General features: G+C 37.3%; 2 protein-coding genes across 2 annotated transcripts in view; one reads left to right on the top strand and one right to left on the bottom strand.

Moving 5' to 3' along the window:
• Positions 1–1,514: 1,514 nt before the first annotated feature.
• Positions 1,515–2,460, bottom strand: LOC126191317 (cytochrome c oxidase subunit 5A, mitochondrial-like). The gene is made up of 2 exons (XM_049932148.1): positions 2,335–2,460; positions 1,515–2,141 (listed from the first exon to the last, which is right to left on the bottom strand). The coding sequence occupies exon 2, from the start codon at positions 2,130–2,132 to the stop codon at positions 1,677–1,679; it is 456 nt and encodes a 151-aa protein (XP_049788105.1). The 5' UTR covers positions 2,133–2,141; positions 2,335–2,460; the 3' UTR covers positions 1,515–1,676.
• A 234-nt stretch (positions 2,461–2,694) lies between these two features.
• The window catches only part of LOC126191316 (bifunctional arginine demethylase and lysyl-hydroxylase JMJD6), a 124,762-nt gene continuing 112,936 nt past the window's right edge, over positions 2,695–14,520 (top strand). Inside the window, exon 1 of the mRNA XM_049932147.1 lies at positions 2,695–2,942. Within this exon, the coding sequence (XP_049788104.1) occupies positions 2,882–2,942 (61 nt within the window). The 5' untranslated portion in view covers positions 2,695–2,881. The remainder of the gene's footprint in view (positions 2,943–14,520) is intronic.

The following is a 14,520-nucleotide window of genomic DNA, read 5'->3' as shown; positions in this document are numbered from 1 at the left end:
TGACAAACTTCTCATTGTTGGTGTGTACTCTAGTTGCAGAGTTTTCAGTTTGTTTGCTTGTTGATGACTCAATGCATTTACTACCCAAAATGTTGTCATCTCCTAAATTTACATTTTGCCAGAACTTCATGTTCTCTACTTCTAAATGGTCTTTTATCCCCCACTGCCACAGAACTTCCCCGGAAAACAGTGCTGTGCTACTGACTGCATACTGAATCCCTGTAACCTACTTCATTACTCTGAATGTGCTCCTTGCATCAATGGTGCCTCCAGAACAGACTGTTCTAATGCCCATGCTTACCTGCCCCAACCAAGTATCTTCATCTCTCAAGCTACTGCACCCCACGATTTCCTGAACATCCTTGCAGTAACCAAGGTTTGTGTCTCCATTTACAATTTTTGTTCCCCAACACACTTTGCTTCCATTACAAAACTGACTACATCTTACTCATGGAAGCAGCAAAGTAGAACATACAATTATCTTTTAACTTTTCACTCTTTTGCATTATGTCCCACAGTTTTGCCTCAAGATGAGGGTAATGCTGTAACTCCCAACTACATAATATGAACTCCTAATCTAGCCAAATTTAAAATGTTCCACTTCATTCTACCCCTTACAGCATGTACTGTGTGTGTCACGAACTGTCACCGCATTATTGCAAGTCCATCAGAAAGCTACAAACACTATTGGTCTTATGAAGCCTTTTCTTTATCAATACCTATAACCCCTACATCTCGCAACGCGACATCCAGCAATCCTTCCCAAATTTGTTTCGCAAACAAACACTGCACACAAAACTGCGTTTTCACAATTAGGAGCAATGAACAATAATGTACTTACTTTACTAAGGTTTCAAGCTCCTCTTTTCGTTCTTCCGTGTTTGTCATTTTAAAAACTGGGTCGTTTTTGAAATCAGCTTTGTGCAAACAATTAGTTTAATTTTATATTTACCCAGACATGTTTCTACACCAATGTGTCACCTTCTGTGGGTCAAATTTTTATTTCTGTAAAGTATAATATCACATTTGTAATAATTTAACTGCTGTAGGCCTAAGAAATACAATAATGTACTGTTCAGTACCTTACATGCACCCCCCTCTCCGGACTAAATTTGGATTCTCAATAGATCAAACTGTCACATCACCTCACTTTACCCAATCACCACAAAGTTTTTGATGAATGTGTGGCATTCTGGTTAAATATGGGAGAAAATAAAATTGTCGTACCACAACAGGTACCTATACAGCAATTTAGACTGTCGTTCCACACGGCTGAAAACTTGGATAGAATTTGCAACTTTGAAATATAAACACCACATAATTTCTTCAGTGTCTTCTGCTCCAAATAATTTTAATGCCGTTGCCTAAATCTTATGCGGATATCACACACTAAGGCATTGTTTTGAAGTATCACAAATTACTTCAAAAGCTATATAGATCCAGACATTTTATGCACTTACTGAAAACTCTGAATTATACCATACAGGTGCTGGAAAATGGAAGATACTCTGAACTCAAGTCCAAACAAATGAATTTATTATTACATTCAATTGCACATGTAAATTAATCACAAACTGCATACATTTGCAACTGAAGATGTATGTCTGCGAAATGTTTCAGACGTTAATACCTGCTATAACACTTCACCTAAGCACTGCTTCATCAGCAATAGCTATCTACATATCATACACACTCTGCAATGCTAATTCTGGTTTGTCATAACCAAGTTCTTCAGGAGTGTTGATTCCGAGCTCTTCCAACGTCGGTCGGATTTCTTGTATTACGTATGGATAAATTTCTTCGACTTTGCTCCCACACTTATCCTTTACGGACTCCAGGAACCTTACCGCGAGGGCATAATCATTTATTCTACGGCATGCCCTCAATGCTGCATTTATAATTTTTGGCTCTGGTACCAGGTCAAAACCAACAAGGTCATTCATTGCCTTGCGCACCTCCCAGCCATCAATATCCTCCCTGTTAAAAAATGCCTCATACCGAGCATCAAATTCTTCGTCTGTTTCGGTGTGCGACGACATTAAACGTGATGGAATGGCAGAGCACGCCGCCCGGTTTTTGAATGCCAGGCCCCGTAAAGATGAATGTAGTCTAAGAGCAACCGTTCGCATCATTTTGGTAACCTGCAAAATAAAACTGCTAATGTTATATGCAGTAACGCAACATGGGCAGTACATTCGCGAAGGAATTAATACTGCATTAATAATGAAACCAGTCTAACGTCACTGTAAAACTTGACATTCAAAATTAACACATCTTTAAAATAGCTGCTTGACAAATTTCATCACTTTCAAGCCAAATGAGTACTCAACATACCGATTATTATACAATAAGTACTTTATCCTCTACCGAGTACCGAGACCGACGAAGTTAACCAAGGAAGCTGAGATATCGCTGTCGCACCAGCGGTGTTCGAATCACAGATGAAAGCTATTTATAGGAGAAAGATCATTCTCGATATCGTACGTTTAATGAAAATAGATATTCTGACTGATGTAGCATGCAGCTTCAGATTCCTATTGTATACAGACATTATTACCGAAATTAAAATTTATTAAATGATTTATGTGTGAGGATATCTCAAAAAAAGTTGCTCCTCTGTTGCACATATTTTTTAATTTATTATTTTCCTGATTAAGCCGATTGTGCGACTGTGTGTATATGAGTTGAAATATTTCGCAACTGCTATGAAGCCGTGTACGTGACAAATTGGATTTCTGTAATGACGGCCCCGAGTAGTTTACTATGCTGACGTAGTGGTTCACGATGGCGGTTATCAGTATTTTGGTTATGATAGCTCACATGTGATTTAACTTCTGTTATTTTGTAATATTATTTATTGTCACAGCATATTTTATATAAAATGGAAATAGACCACAGAGCAAAGAAAAGAATTAAAGAAATCAAGAGAAAAGCAAGACCAGGTGAGTGTAATAGTAAGTTGTATACAACACTAATTCATGCAGTTTTGTTCGCCAAAAACGCCGTAAGAACTACAAAAATCACCTAGAATGGGAGGAACGCGGAGTAGAAGTGACTGACAGGATTATTTCATTCTATCCTTTACCCGATCCACGAAGTAAATGAGTGTAGATGCTCGCAATATATGTATGTACAGCCTAAGCAGTCTTGTAATTACAGGAACAATAATGCTTTATTTTCGTTCTCGTCCACTGTACGTCACAGCTATTCTTAATGGCACGTGGACAGTATTAAGAAGTTTTTGAAGAAGGCGTAGCTACGTCGTAATATTAGAGTCGTATACAGTTCACAAAACCATTTCATCGGCAGGATGATATAATTATGAGAAAGCGTCTAAAGCTACTGCAGGAGTGTGTTATCACAATACATTCCACAGCATAAACACATTTTGCTTTTATTTTAGGGAACAATGTCCAAAGTTAGTGCCCAGTCAGCTTAAGACATAGGGAGGCTCAAGTTTTCGATAACAGAGTGAAAGACAAAATAAACTGTGTTTTCAAATATTTCTTAATGAGTATTACTCACAGATAACCATCGCCCTTTAAAATCCAGCATTAAACAAGTGACACATATGAAATTGTGAAAAGTGATCAAAGGTTTTGGCCTCAGCAAAATCCCACTTAGTCTTTGCATGGAATTTAAGTTTGTTATGTTTCTAGCCATTTCTTCTCGTTAATAGTTGGAGTAGATAAGTTTTTTTTTTCTCTAGAGACAGCAAGTATTGGAAAAATATGTGATATTGGTGATAATGTACCTCTACACATTGAGACCAGATTACATAAATATTTAGGATTATACTAGACAGTAATCACCCAAGACAGACTAATTGCAGGAGAGCCTCTGGAAAACTGAAAGATTTAATTCCCAGTAAGAACAAACAGATGAATTTGAAATGCTTGTCATGTAGGAATGGGAAAGATCATATTTGACTAATTACTGTTCGCAAAGGAATTCTTCGATGGAATAACGTGGAAAATAAAGGAAAGGCAGCCACCCACCTGAGGCTGGCTGATGTGCAACACATAAGAACATTGAGCAGAAAACAATATTCACACCAGCTTTCAAGCTCTTGCTCTAGCAAAAGCACACACACAACAACAACAACAACAACAACAACAACAACAACAATGACCAGTTTTGCTGTGGCCATGGACACGTATATGTGTGTGTGTGTGTGTGTGTGTGTGTGTGTGTGTGTGTGTGTGTGTGTGTGTGTGTGTGTGTGTGTGTGTGTGTGTGTGTTTTCGTCGTCTTGTAAATATGTAAGGTGGTGGAAGAGTCGTAATAGTCTGTATTTTATTTAGGCTCTATCTGCTGTGGGGCTGAGATGGGAACATTTCTCTTTTCTGCAAGCTTAGGTCGAGTGTGAATTTGTGCCGTGGATGATGGCATTTTGTGATGTTTGTTTTTCCCTGCAGTCAACCGATTTTGACATGAAACACTGTCAGGAATTGAGTAAGAGATGAAGAAACAATTGTGTGTGTGGTTCTTCATCCAGTGATGTATGCCCTTCAACCTCCAGTGGTGTATACCCATCAAAAGTGATGACAGTGAGCAAAAGAATGAAAAGTGATAACTTCCTTACAATTGGCACATGTTTGTTGTCATTGTAGGAGGAGAGAGGACAGTGCCAGATAATGCAGATTCGTATGTCGAAGTAAATTGATCAAGCTTTCCATATGGGCTCATGGAAACCACTCACAAGTGGTCCGTTGTTGGACATTGTCAGTGCTATTAGTGGCACAAAGTTAGTGTCCAGTCACTAGTGAAAGAGACGGGAACTGAAGTTAAGGGCAACAGAGTAAAATCTGAAATGCATAACTCTGTTTTCAAATGATCCTTTACAAAGGAAAAACCAGGAGAATTGCCCCAATGTAATCCTCATACCACTGAAATGGTGAATGAAATAAGTATTACTATCAGTGCTGCTGAGAAACAACAAAAATCATTAAAATCGAACAGCAGAGCTCCAGGGGCCAATGCAATCCCTGTCAGATTCTATGCTGAATTTGCATCCGAGTTAGGCCCCCCCCCCTCCCAACTATAATCGGCCACTGATCTGTCAAACAAAAAACTGTGACAAGTTTTTGGAAAAAATCACAGGTCACACCCATCTGAATAAGGATAGTAGTAGTGATCCACGAAACTGATGTCCAATAACCTTGATATGAATTTGTTGTAGAATTATAGAACATATTCTGAGCCCAAACATAATGTGGTATCTTGAACAGAATGACTTCCTCAATGGGCCAACCAACATGAATTATGAAAAAATTGACTACATGAAACTCAACTTGCACTTTTCTCACATGACATACTGAAAGCTTTGGATCAAGGCAGTCAGATAGATGCAGTATTTGTTTATTTCCAAAAAGCATTTGACTCTCTACCACACCTACACATATTGTCAAAAGTACAATCATAGGGGGAATCAAGTGAAATTTGTGATGGGCTGAGGACTTTTTGGTAAGGAGGATGTAGCATGTTATCTTGGATGGAGAATCATAGTCAGATGTGGAAGTAACTTCGGATGTGCCACAAGGAAGCGTGTTGGGACTCTCGCTATTCATGTTCTATATTAATGTACTCGCAGACAATAGTAATAGTAAATTCAGGCTTTTTGCAGATGATGCAGCTATCTATAATGAAGTACTACTTGAAAGAAGCAGCATAAATATTGAGTCAGATCTTGATAAGATTTCAAAGCGGTGCAGAGATTGGCAACTTACTTTAAATGTTCAGAAATGTAAAATTGTGCACTCACAAACAAACAAGAAAGTAATACCCTGTGACTGTAATATCAATTAGTCACATTTGGAATTGGGCATCTCATACAAGTACCTGGGTGTAACAGATTGTAGAAATATGAAATGGAATGATTACAGAGGCTCAGTCCTGGGTAATGTAGATGGTAGACTCCAGTTTATTTGTGGAACACTGGGGAAGCGCAACCAGTCTACAAGGGAGACTGCTTACAAATCACTCATGTGACCCATCCTGGAATATTGCTCAAGTGTGTGGAACCCCTACCAAATAGGAGCAACAGGAGATATTGAACATATACTGAAAAGGGCAGCACGAATAGTCACAGGTTTGTTTAATCAACGGGACAGTGTCACAGAGATACTGAAGGAACTGAACGGTAAGACTGCTGAAGATAGAAATAAATTATCCCGAGAGAGTTTGTTAACAAGGTTTCAAGAACTGCCTTACTGCAGTCCTGTACATATTGCTCACATAGGGATTGTGATCTAAGATCAGAATAAGTACGGTGCTCTGTACATGAATGGAATGGGAAGAAACCCTAATAACTGGTGCAATGAGATGTACCCTCGCCCGCACCTCATAGTGGTTTGTAAAGTGTAGGTGTTGATGTAGACATCTGCTCCCAAGACAGCCACCAAGTAGGGGAGCCTTGGGTAGTTTTCAGACATAAATTTGAAGCAAGCTTAATAAACATATTGCCTCACCACTGCCCAAGGGAATCTGAATTTTTGTCAAATAAGTTTTCTTTTCTATTAGAGCGATCTTTTTCAAGCAGTTATATGTATTTTGAATCAAATTATTTTCATAGAACATTTACAGCAGCGTGGCTTTAGAAAATGTCAGAAAAATTCCTTTAAACATTTAGTTTCATCAAATTTTAATATAATTTTCCATTGCACTAGTGTATCAACAGTAGCTAAATTTTATAAAGAGTTATCAACCTACATTAAATGGTCTTCAAGCAAGAAATAAAATCTTTAGATGATAATATGATAGAGAGGGGAATTTTGAAGGAAAGTGACTAGATTTCATACACTTTGGAGCTTACAAGGTAAATTTGATTGCTTTTAAGTTTCTAAGTGATAAATAATACACCCAGTGGACAAGCTGCAGATCAAGAGGAATATTCTATTATAATCTTTGGCTTGGACCAGTAATGTAATGTTAATGGCTGCTCTGACATCAGCTTTCAATGCATATTTTCACAGTTTGGTTGTTAGATGACAAAGTCAGTGAATGTGGAAGCAAATAAACCTTGCTGTGGTTACAGACTGATTTGTAGCTTAGCCCAAGGGCTAAGTTAAATTGGAAGGTGATAGTTTGGTTGTGAGTTGGGTAGCCAAGTGAAAAAACAAATAGTCTGATTGTGGAGACTTATTGATCTGTAGTTTAGCCCTTTCCAAAAACTCACCACTTATCTCACCTTATAGTTGCCATATTTGTTTCTGACGTTTATCATATTTTCTACTTCGCTTATCAAAGCCGGCGATAAGTATTGAATATTCCTCTTTATCCCCAGCTGCTAGGAGTAATTGTACAAGTGAATGAAAATCCCAGTGTAAGCATCAGAAATGTTACTAGGAAATGTGGGCAATACAGAGACTTATTTTCTCATCTTAAAGGACAACGCAGTGGCACAGCTGTAAGGGAGCTAGTTGTTTTAGAAAGTGAAAGAGTGGAACTGGAAAACTCATTGAAGTTTTTGCCAAATGGGGATTTGCACTAACAATGTGACTGAGTGAAACATGTTACTTATTTTATCAACAAGAGAGCGGGAGAAGACTGATTCCCAAACTTTAAGAAGTGCCAGGATTTTGAACTTTAAGAAGTGACAGGATTTTGCAGTGAAGAAACCACAGCCTAGGTGAGATGTCACAAATAATTCATTGACAATTTACAACTTTTATGGTTTGGCAAAAGACGAAATTGGTATAAAAGATTATCCAGAATGTATTCACAATCTGAATGAGACACGTTTCTGCCTAGGTCCACCTAAAACATACGAAAGATCTGATAGGATTTTAAATGGTTGGGAAAGGGAAGATATTGATGAACACTAAAAGAACAAGTGGAAGTTGTAGCCGGTCAGTAGTTTAGGCCAGACATGTTAAAAGCCATTGGTGATGAAAAACAACTCTATGTATCATCAAGAAGTAGAATAAATGACTCTTTTATTGCTCATTGCTTCATAATTGGCTTATAAATACACTGGTATAGCGTTTCACTAACATAGACCTACATTTTGTCTTTCAGTTACCCCAGTTGATTGATTAATTTCATATTTTGTGGACCATGTGCACTTATAATTCATAATTATGTTGAATGAGTCATATTACATTTACATCACAAATTAATATGTAAATATGGCTGCATGCTTAATATTTATAAATGGTGGCTTTTTTAAAAGAATTACACAGGCGTGAGTTAGGAATTCCTACCCACTGTCTTTCACATATTACAATAATAGAAATTCTTCTATGGAATATGAGGAATTGTAAAGTAGAAAATTTTTCAGTTTGATTTCAAATGTTACTTTGCTGTCTGCCAGACATTTTTTTACCAATGGGTAAGTGATCGAAAATTTTGGTTGCAGCATTGTGCATCCCCTTTTTGTGCTAAAAACAGCTTTATTGTGGAGTAATGAATGCCACTTTTTCTCGTGGTATTGCAGTTACGTACATCATTGTCCTTTTGAACAGTAGACCATTTTTTTTTTTTTACAACAAACTTCATGAGGGAATAAACATACTGTGATGCAGTAGTCAGAATGTTCAACTCCTTAAACAGATGTCTACAAGATGATCGTGGGTCAGCACCATATATTATTTTTACAGCACATTTTTGAGCAACAAAGACCCCCTTTCTTAAGGATGAGTTTACTCAGAACAGTATTCCATATGAAATTATTGAGTGAAAGTATGCAAAATATGTCATCTTCCTCTTTTGTCTCTCCCTGAGATTTGCAATGATTGTAAGTGCAAATGTAGCTGAACCAATTCCTTTTAGGAGTTCCAAAATGTGTGTTTTCCAGTTTAAATTCTCATCAAGTTGGACAATTAAGAATTTTGAAGTTTCCATCCTATTTATTATTTCCTCACTATGTGTTACACTTCTCAGTGATGTAGTACCCCTAGATGTGCAAAACTGAGTATGTCGCGTCTTTTTAAAATTAATTCTTCAGTTTCTGTATATGTAGTTGGACTACCTACAAAACTAGTGTCATCTGCAAAAGAACTAATTATTTTTGTTGTATATTAGCCAGAAAATTATTTACATATGTGTGGAACAGTTGTGAACCTAAGACTAAGCCTTGTGAAGCTCCATTATGCTTCCTCCCCAGTCCCAATTACAAACCCAGAGTATATTGGTACAACCTTCTGCATTCTTTTGGTTAGGTGTTACATCAGTTGGTTGGCTGTGCCATCAATTCCATAAAACCTCAGTTTTCTAGGAGAATGCTGTGACTCACATAGTCAAATGCCTTAGATAGGTCACAGAATATACCAGCCAGTGCTATTTTGTTATTTAACACTAGTAAAAATTTGTGAGTGAACATGTAAATTGCATTGTCAATGAAGCAACTCTTTTGAAATCCACACTTCTGTTTTAATGAGGATATTATTGTTGCTCAAGTGGGATACTATAGAATAGATACTTTCAATAATTCTTTAAATAATCCAAATGGCAACTGTCTGGAAATTACCCCGTGAATGTGAGAGATGCACCCCATTCCAGTGTTAATTTCCAGACACCTTTTTATTGTTTGTTTAGTATATTGTGAAATTTTCTGCAGACAATGGTTGCTTATGTAAGAATATTACATAAGGAAAGTATTACAGAAAACTTTGGTATGTCAGCTATATTTGAAAGCTACCCCAGACATTCCATGAGAAATTTCAGAATGAGAGAGTTCTGTATCCATGTTAAATTCCACTTCTGCTATAATGTGTCATTTCTCTTTCCAAAAGCGGCTTCGTTTCTTGCAAAAGAGTATATTGTGCAAAATAGAGAGAGATATGTACGTGCAAGCATTAAATAACCTAACAGCCATAGTTCAATACAGGCCAGATGTTCATACCAGCGACTAACAAATTGAAAAGTGCAGTTGCAGATACACTGGAAAACGTGTAGCACCCTGAGAAACACGAGGAAACATGAAACTATGTGGGTTGAGAAGGTTCCTGATATTATTTCAGTGATTACAAAAATTGAGTATGAGCCCACTTCTCAGTAAGACATAGTACTCCCTCTGGACTAGATGCATGCACTAATTTGGTTGGGAGTATGTCATAAAGCCATTGTATCCTCTCCTGAGGCAAGCTGGTTCACAGCTGCTGTAACTGGCCCTTGATCATCTTCAGGATAGGTAGTTAATTTCATGTTCCATGGATCATTTGCACAATAAATCGTAATGATCTGAAAGAATCCTTTTGCATTCACATTGCAAATTGATTTGTAAATACGCCTACATGCTGAACATTTATAAGACTTTTTAAATATACAGTTGTGAGTTAGTAATTCCTGTCCACCACTTTTTACACGTTTCAGTAATAGATATTCTTCTGCGGAATAGGAGGAGTTGGCATGGAGAAACTATTTCAGTTTATTTTCAAATTTAACTTTGCTGTCCATCAGATATTTTATATCCCTGGATAAGTTACAAAAATTTTAGTTGTGCCAATACACATCCCTTTTTGTGCTAAAGATGACCTTAATGTGGATTAATGAATGTCATTTTTCCTTTTGGTAATGTAATTATGTATGTTATGTTCCTTAATGCCCAAGTCCTTATACAGTGTCTACGAAATGAATGTGGGTGAGCACATTTTTGAGCAATGAAGACTTCCTTTCTTAAAGATGAGTTACCAGGGAACATTATTCCACGACATTGAATGAAAATATGCAGACTGTCAGCTCACTAATTTCTCTCTCCCCAAGATTTGCAATGATTCGAATTGCAAATGTATCAAACATTTATTTGCAACAACCTTAAGGACTTTCTCATTTGTCATTCCGTCTGTCTACAGTATCTTATGGATGTTGCGATACATCATGTCTCAAAACCTTTTATTTTTGTTTTGTTCGTTTATTTATTCATTCATCCAAGGATCAAATCACAGCGATATATTTGTCAAGGTAATACAGTGCCAATCAGTAGGACAAAATATAACACATAGCATACATGAAATGCTGTAAGAGGATAGTACAGATGCCTGCATGGATAGGAGGTGGTCGGCCATGGCCTTGATTAAGGAATCATTGCAGCATTTGCTTTAGAGATCCAGGAAAACCCAAATCCAGATGGCTGGATAGACCAGCTCCATCCCCCTGAATATGAAGTCAGTGTCCTAACAGCTGCACTGCCTCATTCAGTAATTCTCTAATGAATGAATGATGTTTCTTCATTTACACACAAAGTGTTTCATGTAACATATAATAGAAAACATGGTTTTCTTCTTCACTCCCCACACACCGAGGACACTGGCAGAGACTCCAGGTTTGTTTCCAGTCACTTGGTATGTAAAACAGTTCCAGTCTTTACTGTTGGTCACACTAAGATGCCCAGAATGAATTCTGGATGAGTAAGAGGCTGCAATGGCTCTTGACTCAATTCTGGACTCCACATATTCAAGTAGTTAGTAGTGTTTATTTTTAATGTCAAATCTTGTATCTCGTAAAGGAGTATTGCCCAAACACAGAATTTAGGAAACTATTGTTTTATGTCCCGATCATAATCCAAACATGTAAGCACTATTTAAATATTTGCAATTCTACTTGAACCTATGGAATGTAGTTTAGGTTGGTTGGTTGTTTGGGGAAGGAGACCAGACAGCGTGGTCATCGGTCTCATCGAATTGGGGAAGGATGGGGAAGGAAGTCGGCCATGCCCTTTCAGAGGAACCATCCCGGCATTTGCCTGGAGTGATTTAGGGAAATCACGGAAAACCTAAATCAGGATGGCCGGATGTAGAGTTCAGTAGCAAGCAACACATGTTTGTGCTCAAACGAGTACAGGATTATCAACACAAAATAAAAAATTAAAAAACTATAATACAGGATTGTAATTCAGTAGTAGAAAGAGAAAGAACATGGAAAATAATAGAACATAGACTGGGGGAAGTAATGAAAGGGGAAGTCATTAGGTAGAATTGTACACAGAGCACAGTCATTATTGCTAATACTTGGTTTAGGAATCGTGAAAGATTTTATATCTGGAAGAAACCTGGAGGCTCAGGAAAATATAAGATAAATTACAGAATGATGAGACAGAAAATTTAGAACCAGATTTTAACAACAAACCATTTCCAGGGCAGATGTGGATTCTGACCATAATTTACTGGTTATTGATTATGAATGGAAGAAACTGGAAAGGGGGGGGGGGGGGATTAAATGAGATCTGGATAAGTTAAAATAACCAGAGGTTGTCAAGAATTTCACAGAGAGTGTTAGGCAACAGTTGACTCAAACAGGGAAAATGAATACAATAGAAGACAAATGTGTATGTTTGATAGATGAAATAGTGAGGGTTGTTTTAGGCAAACAGATGAGTCCCAGTAAAAACTCATGGGTAATACAAAAAATATTGAATTTAATGAATGAAAAGAGGGAATATAAATAGGCAACAAATGAAGCAACCAAAGTGGAACAGATGTCTGAACATGAGAATGACAAAAAATGAAAATCGCAAAGCAGAAACAGCTAGAGGAGAAATGCAAAACCTTAGGAGCATGTGTAACTGTGGGGAACGTAGATGACATCTATAGGAAAATTAGATAGATCCATGGAGAAAAGATAATCATCTGTATGAGTACTAAGAACTAAGATGACAAATCATTACTAAGCAAAGAAGGACTGTACAAGAAACACAGGCTTGAAGACAATTTTACATAAAGGAGACAGATGAAGATGAGATATGATAAAGAATTGGACGGAGCCTTAAAAAAGCTAAATTGATACAGGGCCTGTGGGGTATACAACATTCCCTCAGAATGATAAAAATCCTTGACAGATCTATTCCATTCGGTGTGGATTGTGTATGAGATTGGCAAAATGCATTCAGACATTCAAGACCAATGTAGTATTTGCTGCTGTAAATGAGACATCTGCTGAAAGTTATGAATATTACCAAATCATCAGTTTAATAAGTCATGACTCATGAGAGAGAAATACTAACATGGATTTTTTATAGATGAATGGAAGAACTGGAAGAAGCTAACTATGAGGAAAACCAATTTGGGTTCCAGTGAAATGTATGAATAAGCAGATCAATACTGGCCTTACAATTTCCCTTTAGAAGGTAGGCGAAGAAAGGACAACCTATATTAAAAGCAATTGTAGACCTAGAGAAAGCTTTTGACATTGTTGGTTGGAATACAATCTTTCCAATTCAGATGGTAGCAGGGATAAAATAAAGGGAGTGAAAGTTTTAACTACAACATATACAGAAAGCAGAGTGCAGTTTTGACATAGGACATGATGTTGGGGGGGGGGGGGGCGGGGGGTGTGAGTGAGTGTGTGTGTTTTAGCCTATCCTCTATGTTATTCCGTCTATATGTTGAGGAAGTGGTGAAAGAATAAATAAATAAAACCTTTTAACATTTGCTGATGACACAGATTGCAAATTGCTTAGATCAGTTGAACAGAATAGGCAGTGGTTGAAAATGAGGCTATAAAATAAACATCAATGAAAATTAAAAAAAGAGTAATTCATGGTAGTAGACTTAAATCTGACAATGATGCTGGAACTGGACTAGGATATGAGACACTAAAAGTGGTAGGTGAGTTTTGGTGTTTCAACAGCAAAATAATTGATGATAGCTGAAGTAGAGAGGATAGAAAATGAAAACTGGCGATAGCAGGAAAAACTTTTCTGAAAAACATCTAATATAAATTGAAGTGTTGAAGATAAACAGTAGAGATGTGAAGTGAAAAGCAGCAGCTTTTGAAGTGTGATGTTTCTGAATAGTGCTTACGATCAAAATTCCTGAATCTTCATGGAATGACTAGTTTTATAATAGAAGGAAAAAGGGGGGTTGGGGTTAGCAACAATGCTTGACTGCACTAATCAGCTTAAAGCAGCTGTAGGGTGAATTACTTTTGCAGAGTGATGAGGCTCACTCAGGATAGTGTGAAAAGCCACATCAAACCAGTCATTTGACTGCACCACATGAACAACAACAAAAAATCTTTCACATTCCATGTAGAGGTACAACATACACATTCTAACATACTGCAAGCTAACTTACTTCACTGCTGTATTAGCTGATTGCTCAGTGGTTAGTGTAAGGACATCACATAGACATTGTTTGCATCGTTCTTAAGTGATTTTGCACATTTCCCCTTTGATTCAATGGCTTTGTGTAGCATCACAGCCATAATTTCAGACTCATGTTGCCTCGACAAATATCATTCTGTTTCTGACCTCTGTACATGGACCGCAACTGAAGTCTTCCATGACAGTTGGAAAGGATGCTCGACAGTTAGTGCAATATACTTGAAAATTTAGCAGTCCCCATCGATAAATTTTTAGGTGACTTACAGCAACGATTGCTTTTAACACTTTCCTTATGTTTCCTCTTTTAGCAACAGCATCATCAATGGACCAGAGGACATAAAACCCTTGTGAGACCACTAAGATAGAATGCTCAGACTTGTGGAACACTACGTACATCACTCAGTTATTTCACTTACTCCTTTTGATTGAAAACATATATAGGGTGTTGCAAGTATGTGTGTACAAAATTTGGAACCCCT

This window comes from Schistocerca cancellata, chromosome 6 (genome assembly GCF_023864275.1).
Source record: "Schistocerca cancellata isolate TAMUIC-IGC-003103 chromosome 6, iqSchCanc2.1, whole genome shotgun sequence".
NCBI classification, from domain to species: Eukaryota; Metazoa; Arthropoda; class Insecta; order Orthoptera; family Acrididae; genus Schistocerca; species Schistocerca cancellata.
This window is presented reverse-complemented; position numbering and strand designations above follow the sequence as displayed.